Below are 14,070 nucleotides of genomic sequence, written 5' to 3'. Positions count from 1 at the left end.
CAGATGAAGACCATTGCATTTCAAATATTTCGTCTCCGCACTCTGCCTCTCCTCCGAGCACGCATACTATCACCCAGCTACTCCCAATCGCAGCCAAGAGTTTGCTTCTTTTCTGAAGCAAAAGAGCGGCATCGCAACATGGCCACTGTTTTTCGACTCATATTCTACGTCCCAGAGACTCATGTCGAAGCTTGCAAAGCTGCCATCTTTGCTGCCGGGGCTGGTATCTATCCAAATAGCTCGTATACCGAATGTTGCTGGACGACGTCGGGGACTGGGCAGTTTCGGCCGGTTGCTGGGGCGAATCCGCATATTGGGACGGTGGATAAGTTGGAGGCTGTTACGGAAGTGAGGGTTGAGGCTCCCTGTGTTGGGAGGGATGTGGCGAAGGCGGCTGTGGAGGCGTTGAAGAAGTAAGTTATAAGCTATCCGATGCGATTGCATATATGAGGGGGTCTGGAAAGTGGATGAAACTAAGATTTTGGTTTTTCTAGAGCGCATCCGTATGAGGAGCCGGCGTATGAAGTATATAAACTTGAAGACTTTTAGGACTATGGGCTCTTTATAGCTACCCTTCTTCCATTGATTACACATGGCTATCGCGAAACCCATCACGGGATTATGATTCTTTCTGTTTATTGTTGGAGTGGTCTTTTACGGCCCTAAAATCTGTGTCCTGAGCAAAGATTGTAAAGATAAATATGCTTTATACATTATAGAGGAAAACAGAAAAGCATATTGGCATAGGCCAAGTGCCTGGCTGCTGGCTCTATCTGCTCCAAGCTTATATATGCAAGGTTGTTGTATTTGTTCAATTTCGCTATTCTCTTTCTCCCGGCTACCAAGAGTATAGCTCCCATATCTCGGGCTCTGGTTTATCCAAGCTTGGTTGAAATCCAAGGCTGCCCGCGTTCCAAAACCAGTCGGGGTGTTCCTCGCTCCTGTACCGGTTTGTCCCCCGCGCAAACTGAATAGCCATTCTGTGAAACCTCCAACGATTGCGAATATGCGGGTCCGTCTTTTCCACACATGTGAGCATGTAGTGCCGCCAGTCAATCTCAGACTGGCGCGATGAGGAGGTGTCGGCGAAGACGTCTTTAGTCCAGCTATTGTCGCTCCAATCGGCAGGCGTGAATGGTAGCATCCAGCCAAAGTTACGCAAAGCGCGGAGGAAAAGGTTTTGTCGTTTGTAAATTATGGCATCGTAGAACCAGCTATCTACCTGAGCTAGGGAGAGGAGAGTTTTTGCCGCTGTGATAGCAGACGGAGCCTCGAATATATTCTGAGGTCGACTACTTGGGTCATTTCGATTAGTGTCTCCAGATTCGTTTGGGTCTTGGTGTTGTTTGTTTCGCTGAAGCTCATTTTTAAGAACCTCGCTAGGGATGTCAACAATGTAGCTGAGAATGATGTCGAGTAATTCGTTGGTATCAAAAACCTTTCGGCGCTTCACTGCCGAGCCATTCACTGGGCTTGGCTGCAAAGTCTTTGGAGTCGGTAGGCGAGTTGGCCTTGCCAGCAGCCACTTCGTATCTTCCATACTTTTCGGATCAAACCATCTTGTCTGTGGAAGATCGGGACGCTCCAACGGCGGCCACTGGCGCTCCAGGGCATACTGAAAGTCTTGCCCGCTTCTCTCTTGCATGTCATAATAGTTGACGCAGTACAATAGTCCGTTTAATTCACCGCCATACATTTGATAGCAGGAATTCTCCTTGTAAAAGGACTCCCAGAGTTCACGAGGGGTGATGCCGGTATGGCGACAGAGAAAGGAGAGGCATGCGGGATGGATCAAAAGAAACAAGTCAGAGCCCAAGTGCAGCTTATCCTTTACACCAGGAATGGATACATCTCCATAGGAGCCAACCGTGCTACATTAGGCATGTATAAGTGGGAAGCAATTCACAGATGCGTGCAGTCTTCATTGGCTTGATAACTCACCAGAGTGGAGTGACAAAAGTGTCCGGCCAGTTTGGAGTAATGCCAACGCTTGGATCCCAGTATTTGCCGTCTTCATCCGATATCGTCACAATCTTGTCCAGCGGCTGAGACGGCACCGGATATCCAGGACTGTTATACCACTCTCCATCTCCCGGCGGCCATTCGCCATCTCGGGCGCCCTCAGTTAGGAACTCGTACCAGCCATCTCGTGCGTTACTCAAGGGCCCAGAGCTGATCAGTCAGTTGACTAGCCTCTAAAGATGCGGGGTACATGATGCCTTACCAGAAGCAACAGAAAGAGTCCCAGCAGCCCATATCGCAGAAGCCTGTCAGCTGAGATGGGAGGCGTGTAACATTTAGAGATGAGGGTTCAACGGTCAAAGACTGATGTGGCCGTCATGGCTTCGATGCTGGGTTTCTTGTGTTTGGCGGTGAACCAGTCGTCGCGTTGTTGAGTGGCGCAGATTCAAGCGTACAGTATGGAATAGAAAGGCTTTTGATTATGCTAAGCAAAATGTGGAGCACAGAGTTTACGCTCAGTCTAATCAAATAATCATATTTATATAATATGCGACCACCAATGTGTCTTGTTTCTGAGTGCTTCCTTTCAAGTCTCATAATCACATACAATGACTACATGCGGTAGACACTATTGGCAGGTTATAAATAGTCGTTAGCGAACCAACACTCACCGCGGAAAGATCGCCATCTGATACACATCGAAAATCGCAACTAGGCGCTTAGATACGCTTAGTGGAAGGTTCTCTATTAGATGAAGCTTAAAGCAATGTTCTATGGAGCGCAGAAAAGAAAAGATGGGCAATCATTTCTTCGATCGGCGATGATAAACAATTACGTTTGTCCCATCCTTGAGAGGCTCATTTCGCGGTTCCCATGCAAACCCTCCAAGCTTGGGCATCAACACCCACCATATAAGCCAGTATACAACGGACGCTGCCAAAACCGAAATACCCACGACTGCGTACAGCCAATACGGGAGACTGGTGTCGCCTTTACCACCTGGGGGCCTCAAGAATGGAGCCACAAGCTGGAATGCCTGTCCCGCCATGAAAAACACGGCAATAGGCAGCCATACTTTGAATGGACGCGGCGCATTTGGCTCTTTCCAGCGAAGATAGAACAATCCTGCGACGACAAGGAAGTTGATAACAGCCCCTGGGTACCCCTCAACGTCGAGAATAAAACTGTAAGCGTCTCCAAACGGTATGGCGACGATGACGATGAAAGAAGGGATGAAATGCAGAATCAAGCCTGCGCTTGGCGAACCGAACGGCCATGATGATGCCCAAAATCGTGGAAGAGGAATGACGCCTTCTTTCGCAAGTTCCTGGTTGACGCGAGACTGGGCAAATGTTACTGTCAACACATTGCCGTATGCAGAGAGAGCTACAAGGACACTGGAGAATTATTAGCGGAATTCTACGTTTGACGAATGCGAGAATAGTGTCCGCGGCTAACCTGAGCGCTCTCTGAGCGGATGTTCCAAACACTTTTCCCATAAAGAACGAAGCAACTGTCGTTCCACTTGCCGCAATCTCTTTGGGTGTCGCCGCAGAAAAGTAAGCTACGTTTGCAAGGATATACAAAATGCCACAGGTCGAGAGACCCAATGGGCCAGCGATCTTGATAGTGCGAACGGGATCTTTCACCTCGTTCAGCACATACATGGCATTGGACCATCTAAAGGAGTACGTCAGTATGAAATCCGCTGGCAAGAGATGGAGCTGAAATATGGCATTTACCCTGCGAACGAATTCAACACTTTGAATAGTGCTGTTGCATACGGGTTTCCAGAAGTCGCAGAACCAGCAAATGCATCGCGGAAGCTTGCGTGAGGATCCGGAACTCGTGAAACGCCTCCGCCCAGCACAACCCATCCCGTTATTACAATGAATAGCAGAAGAACGAGTTTCAAAACCGTGAAAAAGTTCATTCCGTGTACTCCAAGTTTTGGAATAAATGTATGAATCAGGGTGACCGAGACGATGACTCCAATGGCAATTCCTCGCTCTGCCCATTCCGTAACAGTCCTGTTGGCCGCTACCAAGATGTTGGATGCAAAAACGATACAGCCGGAAGCTGTGGCATAAATTTAGACCATGTTCCCTCTGTCTCACTTTCTCAAAGTCTAGACTCACCAGTGAAGCCGAGGGCGATTGCTTGAACGGCAAAAACCGTAGTTATGAGCATCTTTGGCCGGCGATACGCTGCTTCGAGGTACACTTTCTCGCCGCCGCTTCGGGGGGATCATACAGGCGAATTCAAGCCAGACGCAAAGGCCCGAAATCGACAACAAAAGCCCCAGAACCCATAGGAACATGGAGGCACCCAGAGATCCGACGCCATTGATGATTGACGAGGGGGTAGAGAAAATGCCCGTGCCGATGATTCGTCCGATACTAAAGTGGTATTAGCCATCGTGTAGTCTCTAAAAGTGGCGGAAACTCCAACATTAGCGAGGTGGTGCTGAATATGCCCAGATGTCGACCAAGTCCTCCTGCAAGATACTGGTCGAACGTCAATCCTCCCACTTCCTCCTTGAACTCGGCTTCAGAATACCGCGTGTCATTCTCGTTGGACCCGAACACCGCTTCGTTTTTCGAGTGCGCTGGAGAGTCGCTGGTGGCCATGGTGTTTTGCGGTGTCTGGGCCAGCTGATGGAGGAAGAGAAATGTATCTTCTAGCAAAGAAACAAAATTGTGGCCGCAGGCGACGCATCATAAACAAAACAATCCTCCCTGCCTTGCGGCCATAGTGTCTCACGGACCTGCCGAGAAGGTGTGGTTGCACACCAGCAGCGGTCAGATTGCGTGATCGTTATCGAGCGTTGCCTGGACATCAGAGCGGTCGTTTTGCGGCGATTGTCCCACTCTCTCAATAATGACTAGCCGTTCTCATGGAGTAAATCCTGGCAATGCAACGCAAGTTATCGATTTGAATCTTGTTTGCACCGGGGCAGTTGGAACCGCTACTATTTTACGAGTGGTACCTGAACGCCAAGATAAACCATTGTGTATCTATTACGCATTCTTTCGTTGGCTTTGAAGTTTCTGTTTCCAAAGGCAGTTAGTATGATCGCCCGGATACAATTACTAGCTCTTGCGCCATGCTGTTGGTTGGACGGCAGAAGCCGGCTTTGAATGCAAGGAGTTGTGGCAGACAGTAAGGCAGTTTTTAAGCCCCTTCGACAATGTTGCTCAGCTATGTTATTATTGACTATGATATTCGTGTAAGCAAAATCTATTCATAGTTCACATCTGGCAAGCTTCGTTGTCGAACTACTTTGAGAACTGAGTATGGTCAAGACTTCTGTCCGGGCATTGCTGACTAGTGAGGCTGATCGCAAGATATTTCCCTAAGCTAGCCGATGGATGATACTCTAGCTAGCTACGCATAGGTGCTGTTCAATGGATGGAGAAAATGCCGTTTGTGACTTGCAACTCTCAAGCGACAGTATGTTGCCGATGCGTATATTGGCGATTTGGAAGCCTACAATTAAACACTAAGAGGCATTCGCAATACATATCATTGCCTGCGACGGGTAAACCGATTCATGTACGTACATATGTCGCATCTGTAAGTCAGCATAGACCCCCATGCACGCGAGCAGCAGGGCCTTTTGGCCACGGACTGCCTCGTTGATCCTAGACTAGAGCTTTGGCCCCATGATGTGCTCGTTGACAGTTCTGGCGCAACTGCCTGGCGATATCCGAGCTTTACAGCCAAGTGGGGAAAATGCAATCACGCGATCTCATTGTGCTGCTATATAAGGCTGAACAAGCACAACAATTGTGAAGGTTCCGCAGTAAAGTTTGCAGCGCAGCGCTTCATGACAGCTTGCGTATCAGTGTGAAACGAACAAGTACTTTATTTATCCATCATCTTGTTTTCAAAATCAGAAGATGGTGTATCTCATTATCTAAGCGTTACACATCTCATGCAATTATGCGAGAGAACTGTGGTGACTATTTCCAGGCCCATTTGAAGATCGCTCTATCTTAGTTTCACAGTACAAGGTTACAGTAAGATGATATGCGAGTATGAGGCATGGATTCAGCTAATTACAAGTCTGCTCACATTTTCACGGTGGATCAGCTACTACAAAAACTTGGATACTTAATCCGGTTTAGTAGCAAACTATTAAACCATGCCTCCCAGCGGCTTTGCAAATCAAGTTCTTGGCGCCATATACCATTGACCAATCAATATATAGTTAATTCACAGCCTAAGCAAGAATTTTAATGTCTTGAGGCCAAGTTCATTGAGTGCATAGCTGAATAGCTGTTGTCGTCAAGCGATGGTTGTCATAAGATTGAGACCAGTGTCAAAGTTGCTAACCCATATGTCGGCCTCTGATAGCACAATTAGCTTGGTCAATGTCTATCTATTAGGCGTGTAAGAGTTCGCCTTTTGATAGACAAACGCTGCTTACCTATATTAAGCGATAGATACATGTAGCTTAGTACTACTGATGGCAACTCACATGAGGCACACGAATATAGGAGAAGAATTTGAGAAATAAATACTACTCACTTTTGGTGGTCATATATACATCATAAACTAAGAGACCTATTTACAAGATCCAAATATATACTAGAATGGGGAAAATATGTACAAGCTGGGAGACAAAAAGGCCTGCTCAAAAACCTTACAGCTATCCCTTGTCAAGGTTTGACGCAAGCATTGTTTGCTCCCTATTTACAGGGACCTAGAGCTACTCAGGCATAGAGCTCTAGAGAATGTCGGATAGCACTTTACTGGCAAGATGCCCACCACTGGCTCGAAACAACGCAAGTGTAGGGAGACTGGCATTGTGTTGGTCCAGTGTATCCCTCACCACCGCACTGACCCCACTGAGGAACACTGCCGCCGCCAGAGGGAGGAGGAGTAGCTCCAGAGCTGGCAGTGGAGGATCGGGTAACGGTGGCCAGGGTAGTGGAAGCCGGAGGAGGCGTGGAAGCACCACCCAGGTCTGCCACGATCAAGTCCAGGTATCCAGGGTTTCCAAAGAGCTGAGCCATATCCCACAGCATCACACCAGCAAAGGTATCATAAGCCTTGGAAGTTGAGATGGCTCCAGCGAGTTGATCATTGGTGGGGAAGTATTGAGCAAAGTTTACGGCATGGACACTGGCCGGAGTACCGACGAGCAGCTTAACGTTCTTGTTAGCACTGACGGTCTTGGCCCAGTTGTCCCAAGTTGCGTAGTTGAACTGTGAAGGGTAGCCAGAAACACCACAGCCGTTGTTGTAGAACTGGATGTTCATCCAGTCAAAGGCGACCTCTCCCTGGAGGAAGGATTCGTCAGACGCGTCAGGGTACACGCACTGAGGAGCAGCCGACATATAAAACGTCTTTGAGGTAGCAGCGGTTGTGAGAGTTCGCAGCTCTGCGGCAAAAGGCTCCATGTTGTTTTCGATGGGGTCTTCAAGATCAAAGTCGAATCCATCAACCACAGCGTTACCGAAAGGTCGAGGAGTGCTGTTGCCGCTCTGGACGGGACCAAACATGGCCCAAATTTCCTGGGCGGCGGAAACTGCAGCTGACGACGAGCTGAAACCACTCTCGGTATAAGTCGAGCCAAACAAACTCATCATGATGGTTTTTCCATATGTCTGCTGACACTCGACGATATCTGCCGCAACCTGGGGGCAATCAAGCAGGTTGGGATCCTGGGCAAAGGAGGTACAGTTGTTGCCAACATTGGCAAAGTTCAGGTTAAGATCCGTGATGCCAACGAGGAAAGATAGGTTGATAACATCGATGTCAGGGGCGTTTTCGCAGTAGTAGGACAGCCTGTTCTGGCCAATGCTACCTGAGTTCTGTCCTATAAGTTCGAAAGCCCGTTAGTCTCCCAATCGCAGCCAACTATCTCTCACGCCTTTTACAATTCTTAGTAAACTAACCCCAGTATACGACGACATTGTCCTTTGAGTTGGGGTTCCAGCCGGCCTGTGCAGCGGGGAGGAGGGACAGCAGCCCGAGGGCGGAGGTTAGGTACAGAGAAGGCATCGTGATCGTCGATCTGAAGGAAAGAAACGGCCTAGAGGATCAGAGGCAGTTGAGTAGCTGATGATGAAAAAGGGAAAGGGAGAGCAGATCGCATCTTTATATCACACAGATCGGCAGCCGCCAGCAGATTTCCAATGCCAAAAGCTAGCCGATCCAACAAGGAAGCTAGAATCCGATCTTACACATGTAACATTATGCTGGTTTGATTCAAGGAAATTACGGTAGGTGCTATGCTAAGTGAGAGATAATCTGATGTTGAGAGGCTGACATGGTTACATGAACAGGCGGATAACTGTAAGGACTGAAACATTCCCACGCTTTCTGTATAGTGATAAAGATAGCAAAATCCACATACACTCCTGATGATATGGATTGTAAGGCAATATCAGCGATGACTAGTATTAACTTGATGCAACGTTATGTTCCAGTCAAGCCAGGGTATGGATATCTCATGTCTAATCGGGAAGGTTGAGAGTACAAAAGCGGCTAGAGGTTTCCAGTCGCGCGCTTTTCAACAACTAAAAATCGGTGCATATGCAGGAACCGTCTCACTCCCAATAAAAAGTAATCTCTTTCAACAGCCGCATAAAGTAATTTGCGTGGCTCGCTTGCTAGCAGTTAAAAGCAACGTAATAGTATATATCTTGGTGTATATAAATGAACCAAAGCACCTTTCAATAGAGTGACAAACATTTCCTCTATCCTAATGACGCTCCAAGACCAATTTTCTTTGAGTATTAAGGACTAGGTAGTATCCATGTACACATTAATACTTCTTTTCATTGCTCGGCAGTAATCATTGCAGCTTCCCCAGACTGTTTGGAATCTAGCCCATTTTGTCAGCTCTGATTCCTAGAGCTTCCGCATTGGTGATAGGGCCTGCCCGGCGGCAAAGGCATAACATGCGTTTTGTTCCCGCACGTGGCGGTGTTCTTGCTCTGTAATTTCGGATAACACGGCACCAGTGCACTATTAAACGCCTTTAAGTTGAAGTTCACGGCACTGAAAACCACGCGGTAGACAGGGACAGAAATGCTACCATGGGTCGGCTGGGAAAGTGGGCCAGCGACAGCAACGACCAGTCACGCGACGCGATATCAGCCGCGTTAGCAATCTGAGTAGAGAAGAGATATCAGATATGATGCTTGCACTAGATCCATACTTTATCCATAGACGATTAGGCATCTCCATTATTGCCATAGACACTATTGGGAACCGCAAGAGTTGAGCGGTTACATGAAGCGTCCATTTAATTACGTTTGAGGAATTTAATTGAGAACACACGACGTTACAGCTACAATGATGAATCAGTTATTTATGATACTGATTTGATCGTTTCTGGCGCATTGTCCTACTGACTGTACTTTATAGATTCAGTAGTGTTTTTATCTCACTCTGCCATTTCATTCTAAGAATAGGGTAAGCCTAGCATTTATGAGGACTACTGACCTGCCTAGTAGAGAGCAGGTGAAAATCGTTTATAGTAGGACGTTCTACGATTTATAAAGGAGTTTATAAAAACTGATTGTGATATTGAGCTTTACAGAGCGGTTGAAAATAGCATGCTCTTCTCCAGATAGGCATCTCTTCGAAAATCCAACAATACTACTACACAAAGGAAGGCAGCCAAGGCAGCTATTGCCTCAGTCGTGTTTAAGCACACTTATCGTACAAAGAAGAACCCTGCCACAAGAAACTTTACAAATACTACTGCGTATAGACAATTTAGACGCGAAAATATAAAAAGCAAATACGTATAGGGTAGTTACATAATAAAAGACGGCAAGCAATCTGACGTTTGATACCAGGTCGCGGCTAAATTTAGCGGCTGACTGAAGGGTGGGGATGCCTTCATGTTTACTCATAGGCGATATTGCAACGCCAGCTCTCCAGGGGCATGATAAGAAGGTACCTTCATCTCCAATGCCTCGCCAGAGTAGCCCAAGTCCTCTGCTACCAGCATAGCTGCCTTTTCTCCAATCAACAGAGCCGTTGAATACCTATATCGTACTTAGTTCACTGCACACAGCAGAAAAGGGACAGAAGAAGAGACTCACGTGTTACAACCCACGTTGTCGGGACAAATACTGAGATCGGCAACCTTGAGGCCTTTGACACCATGGACATTCAGCCGCTCGTCAAGCACACCGTGCTTCACGATGCTGTTGCCCTCCTTCGGAGCCATTGAGCAGGTGCCCAGACTGTGCCAAGTACTCTCCACATGGCGTTTAACCCACTCTTCAATGGCGTTTATATCTTTAGAGCTATACTTGAGCTCTTGGCGAGAGTTGACCTTGTTTGAACTCAAGATGTTGGCACCGGCCATAGTGTCGGCCGCTGGAAGAGGAGAGGACCAGCTTCCGTGGCCAATGCCTGCGGACAGGTTACCGGGAAGCGCATAAGCCTTGGTTGTGGCGAGGTCCATGTCATGAGCTCTTGCAGGCGAATCATAGTCAAAGAATGGGTGCTACGAAGCGTTAGAAATACCAGAGTCACAAATCTGAAAGGCTTCACGAACCATATTCTCCACCTCTCCTGCATAGGCATCCATTCTCCTTGCCGTTTCCCTGGATTTAATGTATCCCCATACCATGGGGACCATGTCGCGCTCGTCATTCATGAAACCACAGTCAAAATCTGGAGATTCATACGGGTCGGCACTCTTGATATGGGTACTGCCCCTAGAGAATGGGTACTCCAAGAAATGGAACATGGTGAAGAATTTTCCGTTTGGCCTTGGATCATGTTAGCGCATAGATCTCTCGATTCCGGGCACTTTGTATCTTACATCAACATATGGTCGCCAAACCAGCCTGATATGACGCTGTAGTGCATCACGGGCTTATCCGGCTTGTCTTTGAAGTAGCTTGCCCAGCCATCTTTGAAATGGGGAGTTGGCCAGCTTTCAAACTCTTTCAGCTCTTGCGCCGTAGGGCGAATCTTTACACCCGCATCGATGCCGTTGGTTGCGAGAGGTCCAGTTCCTTTCAAATGCCACTCATCAAAAACACCTATATGAGATGATTGTCAATAAGTAATCGAACGTTTTTAGCATGGCTTGTACATGTACTCACGTTTCTGTACTTCAGGGTCCCCTCGAACAAAGTCGTCAAAGGTTTCGACATCGGGCTTAGCTCTAAAGACCGAGAAGGTCAAGTAGTGATCTTGGAAATTTAACCCCACTCCAGGGAGGTTAACCAAGCACTTGACGCCTACGTTCTTGAGCTTGGCGGGATCGCCAATTCCCGATCTCTGGAGAATTAGTGGAGAAGACAGCGTTCCACCCGATACGACGATCTGCTTGCGAGCGCGGAAGATACGAGTTTGCGGCTGGCCGCCAAGAGGCTTGGTTGGGACAGTCTGCACGCCCACAGCTCGTCCATTTTCGATGATTACTTTGTCAACCTTTGTATTGCAGGCTAGATATAAGTTGGAGTGGGCTGCACGAGTGGCGTGGATGTATGCATGCGCGCTATCGCTTCGCCGTCCTGTATCTCGATTGATCCATTTGAGCCAATGCTCGGCACCATGGCCTGTGACAAGATCTTGGAGATCGTCAACGACAGGAATGCCTTGCGACTCTGCAGCTCGGAGGAAGTCGTCTTTAATCGGATACGTGTAGTTTCCAAAGGACACCTTGATTGGGCCTTCAAAACCGTGAATGTCTCTGTTTTGACTTGCTCTTTGATACGTCTCATGCTTCTTCATGAGCGGCAATAGTTCCTGGGTCGTCCAGCCTTTGGCTTGAAAATCGTCATAGTCGGAGGCTGAGGCACGGGTGTACATCATGAAGTTGATTGATGAGCCGCCTCCCAGAACATGAGCACAAGGTACAACGGCTTTGCGGCCAGCAAGCCATTTGGATGGACGAGACTCGTAGAAGGAGGCTGTCTTCGAGTCCAGCTTCATGTTCCGCGGATAGATGCCGGGGCGGAAAACCCAGGGGTTGTTGAGGTTGCTTTCCCCAGCCTCGATCAACAGAACTTTGAGGTTGTGATCTAAATTGGCCAGCCTGTTATTGTTAGGACCACCGTTTATGATGTGAATAGGATCAACGACTTACCTGCCCGCGACTACACATCCACAACTTCCACCTCCCGCCACGATGATATCGAACTCGTCAGGCAGCGAACTGCCATATCCTGAATATTGCGTTGTCATCTTTGTGGCTCAGCTTCACTCCCTGAAAGCTCAACTCAGATGTTTAAAAAGTCGCTCTGAGTATCGTATGAAGTCAGTGGCGGACCTCTTGTCTTAAATAGATCTCTGGGAACACGCATGCCATTGCTGATTGTGGCCAGCACCTAAAGACTCTAGAATTCGGCGGTCTCACTTGTCCGAAGAGCCGAACCATCATGCGTATCCCCTCACAGAAAAGATACGACCACCATGTATTTGTGCCACGAATCACCAACGTTCCATTCACCCGTCCACTCTCGCTACAGCATCCAATGAACAGGCAAAAAGCAAGTTGGTGTGCAGCTTTCCGGTTTGCATAGCCAAGACTTGCGGGGTTGTATGCAGTGCGTGATGTTGAGATGGCCGTGTAAATTTACCAAAGGAAGATTTCAATGTGACACTAATTGTGATAGATTCCTGCACATATACATTGTATTATCTTAGTTCGCAGAGTTGCCATACTCTCTCTTACTCAAATAGCGGAAAGTTCATTTGCTATAATTCCAAGCTTCTTACTACATATAGTCAACTTACTGGAACGCCCGCATTTGTGTCTTAAGACAAACATCATCCCAGTTAATGAGACTTGTACTGGTGAATTAGTGATATTTCCAAGACGGATCCTATTCCATGGCGAACATTGACTGATTGAGAATAGTTGCGGTAGGTACGGTTGAAATATTAGACGACGTCTCCCCGCTTGTCCAGGTGCTCAATCATGTCCGAGCAAATCACAATTACGGTTCATGCACCCCGGATTCTCTGATTGTGGAGAAATAGCCCCTCATGAGTTTATATCTCCAGGTTGCGTTCTTCTTGCGTCAAGTGCGGGGGAAAGCCTATTCATCATCAGAGTGTAAGCGTATTTGTCTCGGTACGTGACGTATTACTTGACCTTCTTTGAGGGGAGACGGCAATTGCCGGTGAGGGGTTGGCCATTCCATGGCCGTTCTCGTGTTTCATTGTGTTCAAAATCTGGAATAGCTGATACAAAGAGGATCACGGATTACAAAATCTGATGGAAAGGACTGGCTCTCCCCCGCTTGGACGTGATGGACTACCCCGAGCATACCAACGCATACTAGCCCAATCGTTTTCATACCGCTGATTTCTATTAAATTATGTGCATGTAAGTTCATTTAATTAATTCTTGTTGTATATATCGAGGAACATGAGTATCTTGGAAGTAGCCAAAAGGAATCTCAGCTGAAACTTGTATATGATGTGGATTTTTGCTAGCTGGAGAGCAGATAGATGGAGAACGGACTGTCGGCAGCTAAATGACCTAGGTCACCGACTTCAAGGGCGAAGAGGGGAATATTATTCCCGGTGCTATCCCCCAAGGGGTGTGGTTGAGACGCAGAAGCATCCCCGCAGTGATAAGACAAATGCTTCTGGCGCGGTATTGATACGCCGTAATATAAGTCGATGCGCAAGCCATCATTGAAGAATAATCTATTCTTTAACAGATCGTCCAATTTTAGACTTTCATATAGTAAAGCTGTTGCTACAATCTACTGTTACGCAACAGTATTAGTGAACACATGCACTCACCCAGTACTTGGAAGAATTGCGCTTGGAACAGGGGTAAATACAAGTATGGGCATAGGTATTATTAGAGAAAACTGAAGCTCATCTGCGATGCAGTTGCCAGGGTGAAGGGTTTCGGTTGATGATTGACTAAATACGGCGTGGAAAAATCGTTCAAGCTCAACGGACGATATACCGAATCCCTGAGTGGCAAGTTTCTGCTGTAACCAGTGTAACCAGTGCTGGAGTAAGAAGACGGAATTAATTTCGCGGCTAAATCGCAGTTACTTTAGCCCATATGCGAACTCCGACAGTATCTACGACATTGTACTCATGTACACAATTTACTCATAGATGCAGTTGTTGGTGTGTATCTACCACTTTTAA

At 47.4% G+C, this 14,070-nt stretch overlaps 6 protein-coding genes across 6 annotated transcripts; 1 reads left to right on the top strand and 5 right to left on the bottom strand.

Moving 5' to 3' along the window:
- Positions 1–138: 138 nt before the first annotated feature.
- Positions 139–549, top strand: TrAtP1_012043 (uncharacterized protein; the record flags this gene model as incomplete). Its single annotated transcript, XM_066115369.1, has 2 exons — positions 139–413; positions 495–549. The coding sequence occupies 2 exons, from the start codon at positions 139–141 to the stop codon at positions 547–549; spliced, it is 330 nt and encodes a 109-aa protein (XP_065971467.1).
- A 289-nt stretch (positions 550–838) lies between these two features.
- On the bottom strand, positions 839–2,256 carry TrAtP1_012042 (uncharacterized protein; the record flags this gene model as incomplete). Its single annotated transcript, XM_066115368.1, has 3 exons — positions 839–1,871; positions 1,942–2,172; positions 2,225–2,256. 3 exons carry the CDS (start codon positions 2,254–2,256, stop codon positions 839–841), a joined length of 1,296 nt encoding a protein of 431 aa, XP_065971466.1.
- Positions 2,257–2,764: 508 nt separating this feature from the next.
- TrAtP1_012041 (uncharacterized protein) lies at positions 2,765–4,152 on the bottom strand (the record flags this gene model as incomplete). Its single annotated transcript, XM_014090502.2, has 4 exons — positions 2,765–3,359; positions 3,421–3,642; positions 3,705–4,041; positions 4,101–4,152. 4 exons carry the CDS (start codon positions 4,150–4,152, stop codon positions 2,765–2,767), a joined length of 1,206 nt encoding a protein of 401 aa, XP_013945977.2.
- Positions 4,153–4,361: 209 nt separating this feature from the next.
- Positions 4,362–4,592, bottom strand: TrAtP1_012040 (uncharacterized protein; the record flags this gene model as incomplete). The annotated part of the gene is made up of 1 exon (XM_066115367.1): positions 4,362–4,592. The coding sequence occupies one exon, from the start codon at positions 4,590–4,592 to the stop codon at positions 4,362–4,364; it is 231 nt and encodes a 76-aa protein (XP_065971465.1).
- Positions 4,593–6,651: 2,059 nt separating this feature from the next.
- On the bottom strand, positions 6,652–8,014 carry TrAtP1_012039 (uncharacterized protein). The gene is made up of 2 exons (XM_014090076.2): positions 7,869–8,014; positions 6,652–7,789 (listed from the first exon to the last, which is right to left on the bottom strand). The coding sequence occupies exons 1-2, from the start codon at positions 7,972–7,974 to the stop codon at positions 6,717–6,719; spliced, it is 1,179 nt and encodes a 392-aa protein (XP_013945551.1). The 5' UTR covers positions 7,975–8,014; the 3' UTR covers positions 6,652–6,716.
- Positions 8,015–9,770: 1,756 nt separating this feature from the next.
- On the bottom strand, positions 9,771–12,243 carry TrAtP1_012038 (uncharacterized protein). Its single transcript, XM_014090503.2, has 6 exons — positions 12,038–12,243; positions 11,049–11,986; positions 10,763–10,985; positions 10,493–10,709; positions 10,032–10,441; positions 9,771–9,974 (listed from the first exon to the last, which is right to left on the bottom strand). The coding sequence occupies exons 1-6, from the start codon at positions 12,133–12,135 to the stop codon at positions 9,836–9,838; spliced, it is 2,025 nt and encodes a 674-aa protein (XP_013945978.1). The 5' UTR covers positions 12,136–12,243; the 3' UTR covers positions 9,771–9,835.
- Positions 12,244–14,070: the final 1,827 nt, after the last annotated feature.

This window comes from Trichoderma atroviride, chromosome 7 (genome assembly GCF_020647795.1).
Source record: "Trichoderma atroviride chromosome 7, complete sequence".
NCBI lineage: Eukaryota > Fungi > Ascomycota > Sordariomycetes > Hypocreales > Hypocreaceae > Trichoderma > Trichoderma atroviride.
This window is presented reverse-complemented; position numbering and strand designations above follow the sequence as displayed.